The sequence below is a fragment of the Castor canadensis genome, chromosome 5 (genome assembly GCF_047511655.1).
Source record: "Castor canadensis chromosome 5, mCasCan1.hap1v2, whole genome shotgun sequence".
In the NCBI taxonomy this organism is placed as follows: Eukaryota; Metazoa; Chordata; class Mammalia; order Rodentia; family Castoridae; genus Castor; species Castor canadensis.
Genome location: NC_133390.1, coordinates 170675157 through 170696316, shown reverse-complemented (window position 1 = coordinate 170696316; position 21160 = coordinate 170675157). Strand labels below are relative to the sequence as shown.

Sequence of the window (21160 nt, the reverse complement as noted above, 5' to 3'; positions counted from 1 at the left end):
AGGCCACGGAGTGTCAGGCCATGGAGTGTCAGGCCACCAGGGCAGAACCCTGCTGGTTATTTACTCTCGAGGCCAACACCGCTGCCACTGCTTGGCAGGTATAGATGCTCTGGCTTGCACAGATTCTATGACCAATGAATGGTGAGGACTTTGTGGGGCCATGCTGGTGCCTGCATGGCCCAACAATCTGGCAGTTGGCATGGGGAGTTCTGCCCTTGTAGGGCTGCTTGCTTCCACCCCTTCATGAAGCTCGTTTCTTTTATCACACGTATTATGGTTTAAAACGCTCTCATTTTTAAAATTTGCCTGTTAGTTGCCTGTCTTCCTCCACTGGTCCACACACTGGGAGAGGAGGGCAGGGCTGAATCACAGCATCAGGTCAGAGTTAGGATTTCATGTAAAGCAAGGGGAAATCTTGAGAGGGGTGTAAGCCAGAGAGAGGCACAGTTCAGTTCATGAAATGTACCTATCATTCTGATGGCTGTCAGATGAGTAGGATCAGTGGGGAGCACAGGCGGGAGCAGGGAGGGAGGAGGTCACAGGGAGACAAGGAGGTGGCACCGTGGACAGGATTGTGCCGAGAAGTGGACAGGTAAAAATCTAACTATGGAAAGCAGTCCCTTAATTTTAGAAATGAACAGGAAGCAAGAGGGGAGGGGCATTACTCCGGAGCACTGGGTCTTCTCCAGTTTTCCTCCTGAAGGACGGGGTTCGCTGGGCATTCCCGGTACCTGCTTACGTGTGGAGCAGAAAACACATGTGTGAAAGAATAAATGAGCAAATACAGGCCCAACCACGGAGGCCTGACCCACCTCTCCAGGTAAATCTTCCCCACATTGGTTTCTGAGACGACTTGGTGGACTCTGTGCCCCCCACTGCACAGGGCGTTCCAGGGGAAGCAGGTCCCTTCTCTGATCTGGCACAGCTCTCAAGAGCCAGCTGTCCAAGTTCGCATGAACGCAAGAATGAATCATCAGGCTATATAAATTCTCTCTTCCCTCACCTGGCTTTCTTTCCTCTTAGCATCGCCACTAACAGCCACATTGCATATTTATTTGTTGATGTGTTTACAGCCCACCTTCCCCTACTAGGATCTAGAATTTCATTCTAGAATTAGATTGTAGAATCTGGACCGGAAGCCGGGGAAAGCAAGGGCTGTTTAAGATTGCCGTGGGCCCTCCCCCAGCTCTCTAGCCCTCTCCTCGGCTGCTTATCAAACCCCAGCCCTTAGCCCTGTCTGACATATTCTCTCACTTTTTTGTTTGTGGTCTGTCTCCAGGCAGCTCCCAAGGGCGAATGTTGACTCACAGTAGTATCTCAGACGCCTGTCACTGAACCTTGCACACAGTAGGCGCTCAACCACGCGGAGGACAGGCAGGAAGGCGGATTGGCAGACAGGTGTGGCTGTAGCCGGGGTGGGGAAGGGCGGGATGCCCGGCGAGCATCTCTGCTCCGCCCAGACCCGCAGCCGCCCGGGGCCTCACCAACCCGCCGGCCCGGGCACGGAGGAGTTAAGCAGCGTGCGCGCTTCCGACCCGCAGGTGGCGCCGTCCCGCCTCGGTGCCGACTCCGCGCGCTCCGAAGTGCGGGACAGAATCGCAGCGAGCGCGGAGCCGAAGCTCAGCCTGACTTGTTGATCTCGCCCAGGCAGCCGCCGCCGCCGCCGCCGCGCCGGAGGAGGAGAAGGAGGAGGAGGAGGAGGAGGAGGAGGAGGCGCCGCCAGATCGCGGTCCTGCCCCCAGCGCCCCCGCGCCCGCCGGCCTGCCAGCGCCCCCCGCCTCGGCGAGCGCGCCCGGCCCCGCGGCGCCTGCAGCCCAGGCGCGTCGCCTGCCCGGCCGGGGTAGACCGGGCCCAGCCCGGCCCCGGGACCGCCGCTGCCCGCGGGCGGGGGCGCCCGGGCAGCCGGGACGATGCGCGGTCCCTGGCCCCGGGAGGCGGCCGCCCTGGGGGTGAGTGTTGGGGCAAATGGCCCGCCGGGGGTGCAGGGGGTCGCCCGCCGTGGCTCGGCCTGTTGGTGCGTCCGAGCTCCGCGGCTCGGAGCGCGGAGGTGGGGGGTGGCAAAGGCTGGGGCCTGAGGAGGAGCGCGATCCCCGTTTTGGGGCGAGGGACGAGGGCATGCGCCCCACATGCTGTGAGCTCAGGGGAACCCCCCCAAATCAGCAGTGCGCGGTGGAAGGAGGGCACGTTTTGAAAGGCCAGAAAATTCAGCTCGTTTCCCCGCCTCCCACCTCCCCCACCCCTTCCCTTCCCAGCCCGGGGAGAGGCGCAGAACCCGGAGTTATAAAAAGCCATCGCCGGAGAGGAGCGAGGAGGAGGAGGAGGAGGAGGAGGAGAAGAAGAAGGTGGAGGAGAAGGGGGCGGGGAAGGAGCGAGGGGACAGAGCAGGCGGATCCCAGGACTCCGCGCGCCCTTCCTGCGGTAGGGCAGGGGTCGCAGAGGGAGGGGCGGACCCCGCTCGGAGCTTGGCTTTGCATCCTCGCGGTTCACCTCGTCGCCGGAGCCACCTTAGGAGGTGCTCCTGTGGCTTGGGAAGAGGGATCCCTCCAGAACAGAGGGGCAGTTGTGAGCACTCCGTCTGTGGTGACCTCTGACAGGGGGGCATCTGGAAGCCCCCAGAATCCACTCCCCCCCAAAATCTTTTAAGATTTAGAAAAAGCAAGCCCACTGCCATTGCCCCGCCCCCCTCATCCTGATTATCTTGGGTGGGGGTGGGAGGAGATGAGAACTCATTAAAAAAAAAAAAAAAAGGAAGGAAAGAAAGTTTTTCTTGCCGCTCCCTCTCCCCATCGCGGGGCCAGGTTCGGGACTCAGCCCAGCCCCGAGACGCACAGACAAGGGAATTTCAGCACTCGAAGGAGCGGACAGCGCCCCGGGCTGCTGGGTCGCGCCTGGGCCGCAGAAGCCGGGGTTGGGGGCGGGAGTGGAGGGGGTTCCCGTGCTCCGGGGACACCTCTGGGGCCCTCTCCCCGCCCCAAGGCGGCCCCTCCCTCCGTCCCCGGGGTGGGGCTGACTTCAGCACCGGCAGGAGGGACAGCGTGCAGCCGTCTACCCCCCCTGAGCCGCTTAAGCTCTGGGAAGGTCAAGGCCGGCGGGGAACCTGGTGGAGACTCGGGACTCGGGGAGGGGCCATGCCCAGCTCCCGGTTTGCTGACCCAGGTCCGCTTTCGCTTTCTGCCTCGCAGCCGTCGGGATGGAGGTGAGAAGGCGGCCGTGACGCACGCCCGCGCGAACCCCTGCACCCCAGCAGCCGGCAGCGCTCCCTGCCCCCCTCCCCCGCGGACGCGGGCCTTGCCGTCGAGTGACAGCGGCCTGGGGGGGCAGGGGGGGCGGGGGCAGCCGGACCAGCGATGCCGGCGGGCATGACGAAGCATGGCTCGCGCTCCACCAGCTCGCTGCCGCCCGAGCCCATGGAGATCGTGCGCAGCAAGGCGTGCTCGCGGCGTGTGCGCCTCAACGTCGGGGGGCTGGCGCACGAGGTGCTCTGGCGCACCCTGGACCGCCTGCCCCGCACGCGGCTGGGCAAGCTCCGTGACTGCAACACGCACGACTCGCTGCTCGAGGTGTGCGACGACTACAGCCTGGATGACAACGAGTACTTCTTCGACCGCCACCCGGGCGCCTTCACCTCCATCCTCAACTTCTACCGCACCGGGCGGCTGCACATGATGGAGGAGATGTGCGCGCTTAGCTTCAGTCAGGAGCTGGACTACTGGGGCATCGACGAGATCTACCTGGAGTCCTGCTGCCAGGCCCGCTACCACCAGAAGAAGGAGCAGATGAACGAGGAGCTGAAACGCGAGGCCGAGACCCTGCGGGAGCGAGAGGGCGAGGAGTTCGACAATACGTGCTGTGCAGAGAAGAGGAAGAAACTCTGGGACCTGTTGGAGAAGCCCAACTCCTCCGTGGCCGCCAAGGTGAGTCAGGGACTGAGGTTGCAAAGGGCTGGGGGCTCAGCCTGTGTCCCCAGAACCAGAGCCTTGGCTGGGGTCTCTGGCTTAGTTTCCAAAGATGAAGACCAGTATGGGGCAGGAGCTCTGGCTGAGTCCCCAGAGATGACAACTGCCACCCTCAGACTTTTCCCTGTGTGCCATCCATTGGTGACCCCTCCTGTAGTTATTTGGTACTGTGTACCCCCACTTTGTTGGGGGAAATAATGAACAGGGACTTCTGAAAAGTTGTGGTTCAAGGATGGTCCCCCAAAACAAGAGAGAATGCCCCAGACAGTGTTCTGCTGGGAGGAGCACAGTTGAGTCTGGTACTCTGAGACTCAGGCTGTAGTGGGTAGCCCTAGGATTTTAATACCTATTCCTGTTTTTATTCCCCAGAATGGGAATAAAGGCAGTTTATAGACATGCTTCAAAGATGCAGATATACTGACAGGTGCTTTCACAGGAGCAAAGACCTGCAAGGACTGATGTGGACAGGCTCCATGGACAGTTGGCTGTAGATGCTCATAGGCCAGGGATCACCCTGGCTACTTATTTGTCTAGCTATTTGGTGAGGTTTTCCCAGAGCACTTTGGTGCAGCTTGTTAAGATCCTCGGGCTATTGGAGGAGGATTTTGAAATGGGAGAGGAAAATGAAGCAGTGTGAAAAGTACCAGAGGAGAAAGAGGCAGGAGTGAGTTCACCCACACTGTGTGGGCTGCTGAGTAAAGGTGGAGGCCACAGCAACTGGGAGAAGCCCAGGGTGAGGACTGGGGCAGGACAGGATGATGTTCACTCCTTTAAGTCAAGCTGGGCCTCAGGGGTGCTGGAGAGGGGCCTGTCCTTATGTGGCTTCAGAAGTAAATGACAAGACAGCGTGTTCAGGGCTATAAGAGGTTGGGACGGGCCCAAGGAGAGCCCAGAAAAGAGACATCAGTGTCAAAATCCATCAAGACCAAGTTGGGAAAGACAAGGAGGATGAATTCACTCTTTGATGGCAGGGCCTATGAAGCGGGTGGATAAATAGATTCTTGGTGAAAGGAAAAGGGAAAGATCTAACATTCAGCCACAATTTGTTGCAAGGGCTGGTGTCTGTCTGGCCTGGCCTCTCATTGGGGGTTCAGTAGCTCGGCTGGCCCCTCATTGGTCCCTGATCTAAAGGGGACTCTATGGGGTCTTTCCCCATGTCTGGTTACCCAAGGAGAAGCCCCTGGGAGTGGACGTAGAAGAAGGTGGCTGGTAGGTAGGAAGGTGGGAGGAGCTTTTTCTCTTGCTTGTGGGGCCTACAGGACCCTGGGCCTGATCTCCTGGAAGGCTGTGGGACGCTTATGGCCATAATCCTGTTCCGTGTCCAGAAAGCCTGCCTGGCAAGACTGAAGCACTCACCCTAAACCAGCTTAGGATCAGAAGACTTACTTTGCTATTTCCAGGCCTGACACGGGTTCCCCCAGAGCACATCTCATTGAGATCCAAACATCCCCTCCGGCCTCCCGGTCCTGCCCCTAAGAAATGAGAGGCAGGAATTGGGGGAGGGGCTGGCCTCCCCATGAAGAAGCAGGCTGTGTTTGGATTGGCATCTGGCAGTGGGGCACAGGCGCTATTTGGGAATAAACAGCCTCTCTTCTCCCTCGGGTTAATCCACTCACCAGAGAGCTTCGTGACCTCTCCATGATCCCAGGCTGGGCTGTCAGCTCACATTCCTGCAGATGGACCTGCTAGGATTTTCTGCAGCCAGAGCTGAAATGGGGAGGCAGGCAGGCTCGCTGGCCCTCAGCAAATACCTGAAATGCCACTGAGCAAATACCTAACAAATAGTGAGGCTGAGAGAGGTGAAGTCATTTGCCTAAGGTCACAGAGCAAGCAAATAGGGGTAACTAGAAATTCAAATCCCTGTTCTTTCATAGGGTTTGAATGCCACAGGCTCCTCCCCAGTCTCTGTTCCCACTTTTGCCCCTCCAGTCCATTCCGCATGCAGCAGCCAATGTGCGCATTTCAAAATGCAAATTGGATTGCATTATTCATCTGCTTAAAATCCTCCCAGGTTACCCCATCACACTCAGAATAAAACCCAGATTTCATCATGGCACATGAGGCTGCACAGAATCTGGCCCTCAGGACCTCTCTGAGCTCATGTCTTCCGTTCTCTTCTGTCTCACTTGGTTCTGGTTCCACTGGCCTCCTTGCTATTCCAAGCAGGTCAGGGTGTATCCAACCTCAGGACCTTTGCACTTGCCATTCCTGCTCCCTACCACGCTCTTCCCAGATTCTTCCGTGGCCAGACCCTTCTCCTCATTCCCCATCTGAGCAGGCTCCTCCGAAGAGAGGAACCTTCCTTGACTCTTGTCTAAAAAGCTTCCGTCCCTAATACTGTGCCACATGCAGTGACTTCCCTGCACAGACCTGACGCATCGCTTGAAATCATTTGCTCCCTTGTGGCTCTCTCTTTCACACTCCCAAAAATGAGAGTACCATGATTTGTAGCCACTGCTTTGTCCTCAACAGGCATCATGGTGCCTGGCCCGAACTCAAATAACTGCATGCAGAATGAAAAAAATGAATGGGTTCAGCAAGCAGTCAGTCACTGTCGTGAGCTTTGGGGACCCGTCACTTCCTCCTCAATGCTCACCTGTGATTTAGTTCCCTGGGCATCTGGCCTCTTTTAGTCACCTGACTTGGTCCACCTCAAGCCCCCAGTTTGGATGCCCTGCTTGTCAGCACAGAGAGACCTGTGGGGATTTCTTTGAGGCCACAGGCTGGGAGGACCACCTGGAAGATCATTTCTGGATGGCTCTGCTTTGTCCCTATTATATTTCAGAAGTCAGGATGGACAAAGGTTCTAGCCTCAGCTCCACACACTGCCCGAGGCTCTGGCCTCCCCATGCCCGGCCTCCCACCTGTGAAATGAGATCAAAGGCACCATGCAAGGTATCATGAAATCTCGTTTGGGAAAACTTAGCACAGGGCTCAGCATATAGCAGGTAGGTGCTGCTGTGATAAATGACAAGAAGCCGAGTCCTTTTTCTGGGCTGGGTGGGCTGAGTTGCCACAAACCCCTTCCTGCCAGCAGTGTTGTGGGGAGGCTGAGCTGAGGACATTAATAATTGATGGAATGTTCCAGCAACTCAGAGACAAACCCAAGGCCCGGGCCCTGGACTCCTCCATCAAAACCCATTAGGCCAAAGACAGTGTGATTGGTTGTTGTTTGGAAGATGGGGTCAGCCCATCGGGTGGCACAGCACACAGAGGTGCTGGGATCACCACTGCTTTCTGCTTCCTGCAAGGATGTGACAGGACGGTCTCGAGTGCCCAGCTCTGGTTAGTGGTGCTTTGTGTCTTCCTAGCATTGAAATCCCTCCTCCCATCTAGTCAGGTCATGTGCCTGTTAGGGCTGTAAGTAACAGATTAGAAAAATCCAAACAGCTTCAATTGGAGGAAGATGTGACATGGTCACAGTAAATCGTGATGTTCCAATGTGGCTGGGTTTGGTGAGTCCATGGCTCAGAAATGCCATGGGAATTCTGGATTCTTTCCGTCTCTTTCCAGCCCCTGCTGATGACTTGGTACTCAACCCTGATGCCTCTAACAGAACATGACTGCCCAGTTCCAGCCTTCAAATGTAGACACAGTGATGTCCAACCCATGAAGAGGGACATTCTCTCCTGTGCTATGCTCCCCTCTTTTCTCCTTTGAGGAAAACCTTCCCCCGGAGCACCTAGCACACGCTGTCTTTAACCAATCCCATTGGCCAGTACAGATCACATGGTACATGCACTTTTGGCAACCCCACTGGCCAGCATGGGTCCCATGCTCATGCTTTTTTTCCAATCTCATTGGCCAGGAGAGGCCACATGCTCATGTCCTAGCTGCAGGGGATTCTGGGGAAGCAGCTCTCTGGTTTTCAGACAGAGCAGGGAATGGATTGATGACTGATGTTAAGACCTGTGACAGAGGAGGAAATGGCGGTAAAGTCATTTGCCTGAACACACACAGCTAAATGATCAGTAAATATTTGTCAAAGGAGTGAAAATGACAGAGTCAAGGTTTGGATCCAGTTCATCTGGTCCCGGTGGTAGATTATTTATGTTCTCTGAGTTTCTGAGGGTTCGTCTGCCAAATGGGGATATAGCCATGCACACCTTGGGGTTGTTTGGATGACTCAATGAGATTTCCGGTGTGAATGTGATTTGCAGATGGAAATGATAAGTGAGAGTTGTTATTATTATTTTATCCTTAAGTGGGAGTGGCGGGGAGTCAGGGACAGTACTTGGTACCTTGTCCGTCACTGATGTGATGCAAACTCGGCTCTGGAGTACAGCAGAGGTGGGTTCGTGTCTCCCCGACATCGTTCCCCCAGGAATACATCCTCGACAAATTCCTTTTCTCCTCTGAGCCTCAGTTTCCTATCTGGGAAATGGGGTTTGGAGTGGAGATAACTGCACAGGCCATTAGGAGAGAATCTGCACAAAGCGCCTCGCCAGTGCATGGTGCGTGGGAAGCGTTCGGTGCCCGCAGCGGTGATTTGTAGATCGCCTTGGAATCCCTCTGTTCTCACTCCGCCCCTGGTTGCCTGCATGTGCTATTACACTGCTCAGTGCAGCATCACCACCCTGAAGTCGTCTGGGATTTCAGGCCTCTGCTCTGATGAAGCTTTGACTTCCTTGGCCTAATCCAGGAAGATTTGTGTATTATCAAGAAAGACAAATTTTCTGCTGGGCACCTTGCCTCATGATTGTAATCCCAGAGGTCAAGAGGCTGGCCTTAGTAAAAAGTTAGTGAGACCCCCATCTCAACCAACAAACTAGGCATGGTGGTGCATGCCTGTCGTTCCGCTACTTTGGAGGTATAGACAGGAGGATCGCCTTAAGAGGATAGATATGAGGCTTGCCCCAGGCAAAAATAAGAGACCCTACATAACTAAAGCAAAAACGGTCAGAGGTGGTAGGGGTGCCTATTGAGCCAGCTGAAGGCCTGGAGTTCAAACCAGAAGAGAAGAAGGAAGGAAAGGAGGGAGGGAGGGAGGGAGGAAGGAAAGAGAAAAAGTAAAAGAAAAGAAAGCCAAGGGGACCGTCTCAGAATTGTCCCAGGTGTCTGTTTTTCCCAGGGGATTGCATGGCAGAGATTCGGGATCCTGGCCGTGGAGTCACTCAGACCTGGGTCTGAAGCCCTGCCCCATCTTCTCCTAGCTGTGGACTTGGGGCAAACGGCTTCGGACCTTCCTTTCCTGTCTGTAGAAGAGAGCGCTAGAAACCCCACCCAGAGCTGTCTGAAGGATTACTTCAGACAGCGCGTGAAGGGCAGTGAAGTTGTGCTGGATGAAGACAGGTCCATTCGATAAAGGGAAACCCATAGACCCGGATGCTCAGTGACCTCCCTGAGTCACCCAGCAAGTCAGTGGAGGACCAGAGCCATTTCCAGCCTTTGTGACCACAGCCATTATCCCAATGAGGTCTCCCCTTTTCCCTGGGGAGTTGACCAGGGTCAGATTTGGCCGCTGGTTGCTCAGGGCTTGGAAAAGCTGGATGGACAGGAGAATGGGGACGTGCTAAGGGAGGGAGAGCGCTGGTCAACAGGCAGTTTGGCCAAAGTTTAATTAATGGGGAGAGAACATGCATGCATGAGGCACCAACTCCGTACCCGGCACTCAGTGTCCTTGCCACACTTGATAGCAGCGTGGATGGGAGACCCAATTTCCAAGCTGGATGGCCCAGGTTCACCTCAGCTCCTCAACCTGTTGTCCATGGAATTGGAGATGCACCGTGGGCAGCCCTCTGCCCGGCTTCCTTCCGGCAACAGCAGTGCGGGCCAACAGCCGTGTCTGCCTTGTTGCATGGCCACCAGAATCAAATGCGGTTGTGCGTGCCAAGCCCTTAGAACTGGGCCTGGCACAGAGAAGGCCCTTTTGTTTTGAGTAGTCATCTCGTTTAATCCTCCTGACAGTCCTACAAAATGAAGAAGTTCCTTTTCAAAACATCGTTCTGAGAAGATGCTGCTTGCTCATCACAGGCCCCTAGAGCCAGTGACAGGGGACCCAGCCCCCACCAGGAGTCGCCCTCAGCTGCTGACTGATGGGAGCAGTGTATAAATACTCCACCACCACCCCCTCCCGCCCTGGACAGGGGCGTCACAGAGCTGCTCCACACCCACCCTGCGTGGCCCCTTTCCCCTCCCTCTCTTCACCAGTTTTCTTTGAGATCATGGCCCCCACCCCCACCCCGCCGCTCATGTGAACTCAGATCTTTGTTTTAGGAGTTGGTTTTGGGATAAACAACCAAAGACTGAAGGGAGCCTCCCCATCAGCAAGTCCTGCTGCGTCCTAGGTCATCCCCCTTTGGACATGGTCTTTATAACAGAAATCCCAGAGCTGCCTGGGAACAGACAGCCTGGCCTCTGTCTCTTGGATGAAATAAAAGCAACAGTGGTGGTGACAGTCCTGATCTGGATGCTCACAGTGCACCCGGCACAGCACAAAGCATGTTAAGTGCCCATCGAATGCTCCATCACATCTGAGCCCCACAAGCACTCTGTTAGGAAGGGTCACTGTCCTCTGATAGCTGTGGAAACTGAGGCTCAGAGAAAACGGGAGCGTGGTATGGATCCCTCCCCCACAAGAACTGCCTGCCTGCTGAGCCCATGGCTTTGATCTCTGTGAATGACCTTCAGGGTGTGACAAGGAAGCTCCAGAGACATGTCCCCAGAAGTTCCCTTTCATGTTGGGTGAGAGGTGTCTCGTCTCCCACCTCTCTTGGGACTTGGTGCTGGATCCAGAATGTCCTTGTTTCCAAACGCCACTGGGTGAGACCATGGGAGACACAGGTTAGCAATCACGAGATTTTGATAGGTAATCCACATAGATGAGGCCCCGCCTTCTCACTGAGGTGACATGTTCTTGATAGGACCAGGTGGGACCAGGGACACGAAGACCCCAGCCCATACTGGGGTACATGTGGTTAACGTCCACTGGTTACATAGATAGCAAATGAAATGTAATGTCACAGAAGCCACACTCCTACAGGGGATGGCCTAGGTTCAGATCCCGCCCCCTGCACTCTCCAGCTGGCAGAGCCTCCAAAGTATGGGAAGTGGGGGAATAAATGGGGCGCACCTTGTGGAATATGCCCCTCACCCCAGCTGCACATTGAGGTCACCTGAGCCTTAAAAACCTCATGTCAAGGACCCATCATTGGAAAAAAAAATCCCTAGGTTTTTATTTATTTATTTATTAGTGGCACTGGGGTTTGAACTCAGGGCCTCACACTTGCTAGGCAGGTGCTCTACCACTTGAGCCACTTTGTCAGCCCATCCAGGTGACTTTTAAAACTTGTAAAATACACCTAGCTTGAAATTTGCCATTTTAACCAGGAGGTGCACAGTTCAGTTCTGATCACCTCCATCCGTCACTAGAACTTTTCACTTCGCAAAACTGGAACTCTGAACCTATCAGACAACTCCCCATTCCCGCCCCCCACCCCCAGCAACCACCCTTCTGCTTTCTGTCTCTGTGAACTTGACTGTTGGTGGAAAGCAAGTGGAATCATAGATTATTTGTGCTTTTGTGATTAGTTTATTTTACTTAGCACAGTGTCCTCAAGGTTATCTATGCTGTGCCATGTGTCAGAATTTATTGCTTTTTTAAGACAGTGTAATGTTCCATTATATGGATATGTCACATTTTATTTTCTGCTTTGCCTATTTATAGACATTTGGTGGTGTTCACTTCGGTGGTTGTGAATAGTGTCACCATGAACACAGGGTACAAATATCTCTTTGAATCCATGTTTTCAACTCTTTGCAGTACACACCTAGAAGAACTATATTATAATTCTCTTATTGCTTTAAGGACCCCCTCAACACAGCTGTGCCATTTTACGTTTCTTCCAGCCATGCACAAGAGCTATGATTTCTCCACATTCTTGTCAAGAATTTCTCACTATTTTCTGTTTTTGTTGTTTGGGTTTTTTTTTGTTTTTTTTTTTTTTGAGGGTCTCACTGTGTAGCTCAGGCTGGCCTCAAACTCAAGGTCCTCCTGCCTGCACCTCCCACATGCTGGCATCACAGGTGTGCCCCACCACAGCTAGCATTTGTAGCTTTTTAAATAATAGAATAGTAGCCATACTTACAGATGTGAGGTGATTGCCCCTTGTGGTTTTGATTTACACTTCCTAATGACTCACTGGTGACTCGACCATTTTTCTATGCTTGTTAGACATTTGTACATTTTCTTTGGAGAAATATCAACTCAAGTCCTTTGCTCAATTTTTTTTTTTTGGCGGCCCTCAGGTTTGAACTCAGGACCTCACACTTGCTAGGCAGGCGCTCTGCCACTTGAACCACGCCACCCACCCTTTTTTTGTGATGGGTTTTCTTCGAGATAGGGTTTTGCAAACTATTTGCCCCACTGGCTTCAAACCGTGATCCTCCTGATGTCTGCCTCCCAAGTAGCTAGGATTACAGGTGTGAGCCACCAGCACACAGCCTTTGCACAATCTTAAAGTTGAGTTATTTGGTTTTTGTTGTTGGGTTGTAGTTGTCTGTGTATTCTGGAAATGGCTCCTTCAGATATGTGATCTGCAGATACCTTCTCCCATTCCTAGGCTCGCTTTCACTCTGTTGATTTTGGCCTTCACGTGTAGCAGTTTTAAATTTTGTTGAAGCCTGATGGATCAATTTTTTCCTGTTGTTCTTGCGTTTTTGGTGTTGATTTCCAAAAAAAGAAAATCACCAGCTCCAACACTGTGGTGCTTCCCTTCTAGGTTTTCTTCTGAGACTTTTCTAGCTTTAGGGTTTACTGTAAGCCTTCATCTTCTAGGTTTTCTTCTGAGACTTTTCTAGCTTTAGGGTTTACTGTAAGCCTTCATCGTGGTGCTAGGTGAGGGGCCAGCCTCATCCTCTGCAGGTGGATACTGCATTTTTGCAGCCCAGTGCATTGCCCTGGCTGGCTCCGAGTGCAGGAAGGACCAGCCACCCAGCGGTGCCATGGGCAGGATTTTTGTGTGGTTTGATTGCTGCTACACCGTTGGTGCCTAGCATAGTGACTGCTGTAGAGTCAGCCCTCGAGAGCTGTGTGGCAGGGCTGGGGGTGCGGCTCAAGTGGCAGAGCACCTGCCTAGCAAGTGCAAGGCCCTGAGTTCAAGCCCCTGAGTTCAAGAGCTGCGTGAAGGAGTGAATGAGCACACGATCTACTAGCTGAGGACAAAGGTGTTTGTGAGCTGGGGCCGGGGGCTGTGGTCACCAATGCACTGCTAGAAGCCTGACCCCCGCTGTGTCTGCGTGCTCAGGCGGAAGGGCAAGTCCAGTTCTGCACTGAGCCCAGCTCCTCACCGCGCTGCTGCCGGGGACAGATGTTCTCCGTGGTGCGGGGCTGTCCTGGGCATCTGGGGTGCTTTACAGAGCCCTTGACCTCCACTCTCTGAACCCTACATGGGGAGTGGGCATCAGCAGGGGAGCAGTGGCCTGAGGGACATGCAGTGCTCCAGGGGCAGGTGGCAATGGCTGGCCAGAAGGCGGTGTCAGGAGCAGGTGTGTTTGTGAGTGAGGAGGCAGCTCCTGGGAGCCACAGCCCCTGCCTGCCACCGTGGCCACAGGTGCCCAGTCTGGGAGTGGGGGTCCTGGGCCCTGGCCAGTGTGAGTCTGGGCTCTGGAGCCTCAGTTTCCTTCTCTGACCGCAGCCCTAACTCACAGGAGGCTGTAAGAGGTGATGAGTTAAATGATGGCAACAGTAACAGACACCGCACAGGCCACTCCCAGGCTGTTATTCTCCTGGTTGTGTGTTCATCAATCAGTGACATTTATTAAGCTCCTACTGCATGCTGAGCTCTGTGTCGGGAGCCAGAGCACAGCAGAGAACGTAAGGAAGACACCGGAGCCCCCAGGGCTCCGACCTCCCAGCAAGGGAGAGAGCGGGATGATTGAAACCAGACGAAAAGAGACCGACTAGACAGAAACCGTGAGACGGGGACCCTTGGGAATTCCGTGGTGTGGAGGGATGGTTGACACTTGTTGGGATTGTGTTTTCAAAACCTTTATCTTTTCAGGACACACACAGAGGTATTCCTGGGTGGGGTGACAAGCTCAGATCGATCAGTAATGCTTGTGTGCTGCTGTGGAGAGGGGACGCGGGACTGGGGTGGCACTCAGGCAGAGGGTGGCCAGCGTGGCCAGGAAAGGCCTCACCAGAAGGGGCCAGTTAAGCAGAGGCCTGCAGGGAGAGGGGGAGAGGGACATGTAGACATTTGAGCCACACGTGCTAAGTTCCTGGGGCAAGCATGTGCCTAGGGCCTGGTGACCAGGGTGGCTGGAGTAGTGAGCAGGTGGAGAGTGGGAGCAGGTGAGCTCGCAAGGGGTGACCTTATGAATCATGGTCAAACTCTGGCCTTTCCTGTGAGCTCCTAAGCCTCCACACTGGCCTCCCCGCCTCCACACTGGCCTCCCCAGACCGTCCTCTGAGAGCAACCAGATCCATCTTTCTCAAATGTACTCTGCGCACGTGACACCCCACCCCTTCCAAAAACTCGTCTGAGATTCCCGCCGCTCAGGACCAAGTCCACCTTCCACATTCCCCCAGCTATCCCCCCACCTATCCCCCCACCTGTCAGCATCCCCCCAATTCTCCTCTCTGGTCCTGCTTCCCCACCACCTCCTCTGTGCTGTCTTCTTCTTCTTTTTTTATGGTACTGGGGTTTGAACTCAGGGTCTACACCTTGAGCCACTCCACCAACTCTTTTTTTGTGTGATGGATTTTTTCGAGATAGGGTCTCGCGAACTGTTTGCCCGGGAGGCTTCAAATCACCTGATCTCTGCCTCCTGAGTAGCTGGGATTACAGGCTTGAGCCATGGCGCCCGGCTTGTGCTGCCTTCTTGAGCAGCCCTCTCCCTGCTCCCCACCTCAGTCAGCACTGACTGCTCCATTCTCTGGGCTCGGGAACCTGCTATTCGTCCCTCTCTAGGACAGAGCAAGAACATCAGCTTGCAGGTTGTTCTGAGGATGTCAGCCAGCCCCACAGAAAGGCAGGAAGGTTTAAGAGCACAAGTTTGGATGGAGGTGAGGCTCAAGAGGTAGAGCACCTGCTTTGCAAGTGTGAAGCCCTGAGTTCAAACCCCAGTCCCACACACACAAAAAAAATAGAGCACAGGCTTTGTAGTCTGGCTGCCTGGGTTCACATCCTGCCTCAGCAACTCTTAAACTGTGTCCTTTAGGGAATGACTTAACTTCTCTGGGCTTCAGTTTCCTGAGTCATGATTTAAGGAGCCTCACAGCAACCAGGGCTTTTGTGCCAGTTCTCTATGACACTCAGCAAGTGAACCTGTGTGTACATGTTAACTGTTATTATTGCTGCACTTAAGTGTTTGTTGAGTGAATGAATGAGCACATTCAGATCTTATGATGGCTAATCTCCCTTACAAGGCAAGGGTCTCCCAGCTATTCCCTGATTCTTCCTTACTTCTACCTGCCTGTCCCCCATCCCCACACTTTGTGGGCAGGGCCATTCTGGGAAAGGAGACAAAATTAGACATGTGAGGCATCCCACACCCTCGTGGCTCCACTGCTGCCCTGCCCACTGTGGCCTGGCAAGCGGACCCCCATCTCTGAGAGAATGAGTTGCACTGTTCAGTCTGTACTGTCGCTTACATCCTTGGCTAATGGACCTGGAGCCAAACCCCTTCTAAAAATAAACCATTGTGTTTCCTAATTGCTACGTACGTCCCATCCCAGAGCCTTTCCAAGGCCTATGTGAACCTCTGGGCCTTGACCTTGGCCGGCCCTGCCTCTCAGTCTTTGCAGAGCCAGTTGTATCAAAGAGGCAGCTGGGCTGGCGATCACCCCCGATCACCCCTGGGAGCGCGTGAGCTGTGAGAAGCCGAATCCGGGGCGGAGGCGGGAGCTGCACCACACCCCACTTGCTGGCCTGGAGTCCCTGCTGTCGCAGAGTGGACCCATTTGCCCTGCCTCTGCCTCTCATAGCACCTTACAATAGTGACCAGCACCTGATTCAGTCACTCCTCCTGTCTCGGGAACCCTCTCAGAACATTTCAAAGCTGGCCTCCTCTCTCGGCATCTCCGATCCTTCAACTTTATTTGGATGAACGTGCAAGCTTTGAGAACCTGTTTGTGTGACAGTCACTTAGTGCCAGGCACCATGCTGGGTGCATAGAAAGCACTGAGTACCTATTAGTTAGGATTCTTCTGGTTGCAGGGGACAGAAATGCAGCTCAAATGCACTTAAGCAGGCATGTGATTAAAAAGTCCTGGGTAGGTAAGCTTCAAGCAGGGTTGGGTCCAGGGGCTTCACGATGCCAACAGGACTTGGTCCCCTCTTATCACTGCATTTCAGCCTCCTCCCATTGGCTTCTCAGCAGGTGCCACCAACACAGGTGGAAAGCTTCCTTCCTGCCTGGGGAAAAAGCAAATCTCTTTCCCAGTCTATTCTCAGCAAAGCTGGGTGTGGTGGTACATGCCTGTAATCCCAGCACTCAGGAGGCTGAGGCAGGAGGATTGTGAATTTGAGATCAGTCTGGGCTACACAGTGAGGCTCTGTCTCAGGAAAAACAAAACAAAACAAAACAAAACCAACCAATTGTCTCAAGCAAAACCCCAGGGTTGATTTTCATTGGCCCATCCCTGAGCCAGTCACATAGCTGTGTCTGGGTCACATGTCTGGCTGGAGCTGGGATGGACTGAGCCCTGGGAAACCAGGGAGCACTGTGACCAGGAGAGGGGAGAATAAGTGGAAGCTGGCTAAAATAATCCACGGCCATCGCAGGGTTTCTGATCTCCTCCAGGGAGAAGGGCATCCAACAAAAACAAACAAATCAAAATGAAAGATGATCACGCCACTTTTATTTTGGAGTGGGGACACTGGAGTTTGAACTCAGGGCCTCAAGCTTGCTGCTCTACCACTTGAGCCACTCTGCCAGTCCTAAAACACAGTGTTTTAATAGAAGTCACTGGTCACGGTCACCTGCCTCTCAGTGCCACCTTTCCTTCTGCCTCCCTCCTGTATTCTGCTTTCTTCTCCGTTGCTTCCTGCTTCTGTGTTCCAATGCAGGGCGGGTGGGCGGGCAGTGTTTTCTAAGTGCGGGTTTGGAGGAACGCAAGCCCAGCTGTGTTTACCTTGTGTGCACAGCCGCTCTCAGATGAACGGCCAAAGAGCCTAAGTGCCTGCGTTACCTCGCCCTGGACAGGAACGCTTTGTGACCTGCGTTCCCGAGTCTCAGGCCCTGGCGCAGAGGAGGGACCTTGCACAAATCGCTTCACTTCTCTGGGCCTTTGGCGCTGTGTCTTGCAGTGCCAGCTGGCTCCTTCTCATCCTTCAGGTCTCAGCTCGTATATCATGTGTTCCAAGAGGCCGCCCGTGACCTTGAACGACCAGTGTGGACATGGTGGTGTCCAGGCCTTCACCTGATAAAACCCCTCCCTGGTTTATTGTGCGATGAGGTCCTGGGCAGCCGACCTTCCCTCCCCTTCTCTGCGTGGCCCTCTCATGCCCAAAGCCCTGGCAGGGTGGGTGGGAAGAGACCGTTTGGGACTCTGAAGGCCCAAGCTCCTGACCCCTGTACTGACCCACGGGGCGTGAGGCCCTGGCAGACAGATTTCTCCAGGCCTCAGTTTTCTCAGCTGGAAAATGGGTGTGGTGGCTTTCTGGTGCAGGGTTCGGGGGAGACAGGTGTGCTGGCCCGTGCTGGCGTGCACTGTCTGGCTGTGGAGCTGTTTTCCCCTTCCTTCCTCAAGAGAAGGGCCACCCAGCCCCGGCCCCAGCCTCTCCCAGCCCAGCCCTGTGCTGTCCTTGCCGGCTGGAACTCTTCCTGCCATGACCCGCCAAAGACTGGGAGAAGGGGTGGATGCTCCCGACCCCTCCCCCACCTCCATCACACCCCTACCCAAGGTCCCTTGTTCCCTCCCCTCCCTCCAGGTTGCTGCCCCCCAAGTGCCTCTTGCATAAAAGACTGGAACTCTTGCTGGCTCTGGACTGGGAGAACTGGCCAAGTGAAAGGAGTGGTTTGTCAGGCACAGTAGAGCAGTCCCCTGAGACAGGGCCTGTGGGGGCTGGGTGTCCCTAATTCCTGGGACATCCACTGGCAAGGCCAGCTACACATTTGTGGGGTGCAGTACAAGGTGAAAATGTGCTCTCCTTGTTCAAAAATTAGGACAAATCACCAGATGGTTAACAGTGGAGTGTGAAACCAAGTGTGGGGGCCTTGAAAGTTCAGGACCCTTGGCCAATGCCACCGGCTGGCTCAGTGACCAGAAGTCCCTGAGGTCTGGAGAATCTATCATAGAAAAACTCACTGCAAGCTCCCAGCTGGAACTGGGGCCTCAAACTCGGACGGCTCTGGGGCATGGATGGTGCCAAGAGTGAAACATCCGGCTGGAAGGATTGCAGGGGCCAGGTGCATCGGTGCTGCCTGTGTGCACCGCCTTAGCCCAAGGAGGGCAACAGGGAGGAGTGGGGTCTGTGGCAAACTAGAGCACATATCCTTCAAAGGAGGCTGGAAATTTCTGTGAGCTATCCCTACTTTTTAATGTTGGAAAACAGATTTAAAACATTAAAAATGCTTGGGCAGCCCAACAGGGCATGTCTGGAGGGTTGGCTGAGGCACTGCATGGTAGGGAAGTGCCTGCTGTGCCACAGATGTCAGCCAGGATTCATGGCATTGTTTTTCCTCCATTGTCGTCCTGTCTCTGTTGTCATACGAGCAGTTGACTTGTCTCCAGGGCTGTGACAGCATGTCACAGAGGACTCAGGGTTACCAACTTGAGGAGAAACCTCAGCTCCATTTTGGGCCGGGAAGGCGGGCATTAGATTCTCTGCAGAGATAGCAATCAGGGCGCCCAGGATCCTGGTGTTCAGGACAGGAATCCTGGTGCTCAAGGTCACTGCTGTGTGCTCAGTGTCGGAATACCATTCAGGGTCACACTTCTGGGGTTCAAGGTCAGAACCCTCAGATCTGTAACTGGACCGAGGGAGCAGGTGGCCGGAGTGTCGCTAGTCACCATGGACACTCTAGCGCCCAAGGTCAGAAGCTGATGTTAGAGGTTGGAGCTCTGTCAGTCGGAATTCCGAGGTTCAAGGTTGGAACGCTTTGGGGGTGCTCACCACCGGAAGGCAGGAGCAGGACGCTGGCGTGGGGTTGGAGTTCTTGCTTCCCACTTGTCATGTGATGAGTCTCGTCCCTGCTGGGTGACACTGAGGCTCCACCCTTGCCCTCCTACCAGCAGTTCCTGAAGCAGTGGAAACCACAGGGGGTCCCTGAGCCCCCACGCACAGAGCCCTTGTCACTCACTTCTGCCTGCCCCTCTCACTGGGCCTGATGGCCGGCCCCTATGACTGCGCCTTCAGAGCTGGTCCGGGGAGCTTGCTTCACCTCACCAAAGACCCTTGAGCCTGTGGTCACCATGCCACATAGCCCCACCTCTCCTTCTTGCTGGCCAACCTGGAGCCGGTCAGGGAAGCAGTCCTGCAGGGCCTTGGGTGCCCTGGGTGGTCACCACTCTGCCTCCTGGAGAAGGGCAGACAGTGTCGGACAAGACAGAAGGGAGCACCAAGGGTTGTGGACACCATCCCGGGAGAGGTGTGGCTGACAGAGGTCCAGGGAAAGTGGACGGCTTGCTGGTCACCGTGGTCACCACAAATCCGTGCTGGTGCCAAGGGGTCGGAGTTCATTGATTGTGGAACGAGGAGCAGATCTAACCTCCAGACTTGTTTACAATGCCGTAACAAGCACTCGCACAAAGGGGAGGGCAGGAACCACCACGTGACAAGTGGCTGTCCACCGGCACCCCAAACCTCCCTGCATGCCCTGGGCCCCATTCCCCTTCTCCAGTCCTCACCCTCTTCACTGCTGGGTGTTTTCTGCGTTTCTTTGGCTCCTGTGTGTCATCCCACAATGTCATCAGCTCTGCTAGAGAGGGTCTTGGCTGGCTTTACTTCCATCCTCCCACTGCCCAAAGCTGTGCCTAAAATATTTAGTTGACCGAATGCACGAGTGACCTTTGTCCCTCCAGAGATGGCCTTAGTTTTCTAAGTTCCAGTTGTTCCGGGTAGGCCCCACCTCCAATCCCAGCTAAGTGCACAGATGTTTTAAGGGGGGGAGGGTGGTGAGGGAAGGTGGCAATACAGAGGGACATTAACCGTGCTGTGACGTCTTGTTGCTTCCGAGTTACTTTCAAGATCCTTCTCTGACCACCATGACCCCATAAGAACCACCCCTCTGCCACCACTCACAGGCACATGCGTTGCTCCCCGATGTCCCCCCAACCATCCAGGACCACTCTTTCTTAACCCATTTGTGCACCATGCCGGGTTGCACCTCAGGACCTTTGCAGCCTCTTCTTCGCTGACCCCTCAGCCTCTCCCCCTCTTCCTTTAGGGCTCAGCCCCACTCCTGATTGTCACCCTCCATGATGGGCTGTGGTATTTCTCCCAAGAATTTATCGTTACACTCACTTGGTCACCACCTTTGATTCCTGAGTTCATTCTTTGGGGATCATCTTGCTGGAACTGAAGGCTCCTTACAAGGGAGGTGGACTTTGTAACTCAAAGTCCCCAAGTCCTAGGCATCCCCTATTGCTTGCATGTTTTCTATATCTGCAGTTGCAGAAAGTCCTAAGAATAGTGCATTTTTCACTGTACCATGGTATAAGGGAGGGAGGGAATTGATTTGCTGCAGAATGGGCGAGGCTGGAAGTGGCCTAAGAATTCCCCAGGCCAGACTCCCGTCCTCCTCACCCCTGCCTCAGTCTCCCACTGCCATCTACCACACTTGTGTCATTCTTACTAAGTTTGTTCCTGATGGGGTCTGTTCCCTCTGCCAGGAAGACTTTTCCTCTCCTCTTCATCCAGGTATCTGTTTCCTTATTTTGAAGCTCCCAGGATTGAATGTCACCTCCTTCAGGAAGCCTTCCATGGTCTCTAAAAAGGTCAGACCCCAATTATGGGTTTTCCAAGTTCTGTGCCTCTCTTGGATGGCCTTTGTTCCTATTGTAATTTCACATCCGTTCAAGCCACCACCCAACCACTGAGCGTCGCATAGGAGGACTCGCCTGTAATGTGCGTCTGCCTCCTGCACTTTATGCCTGCCAGCTCCGGGCCAGTCCTTCCTGCTGTTGGGGTGGATGACTGCTGGAGGAATGAATTCAGAGCTTGGTCAGAGTCGGCAGGAAACAAACGTCACATTCCACTGGGTGGCCAGCCGGTGAGACAGACAGGAGTATCCCACCAAGGCCCGGGCAGAAGACT

At 54.4% G+C, this 21160-nt stretch overlaps 1 protein-coding gene across 1 annotated transcript in view; it reads left to right on the top strand.

The window, feature by feature from the left end:
• Window positions 1–1869: 1869 nt before the first annotated feature.
• Window positions 1870–21160, top strand: part of Kcnb1 (potassium voltage-gated channel subfamily B member 1) — a 91140-nt gene continuing 71849 nt past the window's right edge. Inside the window, exons 1-2 of the mRNA XM_020169928.2 lie at window positions 1870–1949; window positions 3183–3914. Coding sequence (XP_020025517.2) covers window positions 3348–3914 — 567 coding nt within the window. The 5' untranslated portion in view covers window positions 1870–1949; window positions 3183–3347. The remainder of the gene's footprint in view (window positions 1950–3182; window positions 3915–21160) is intronic.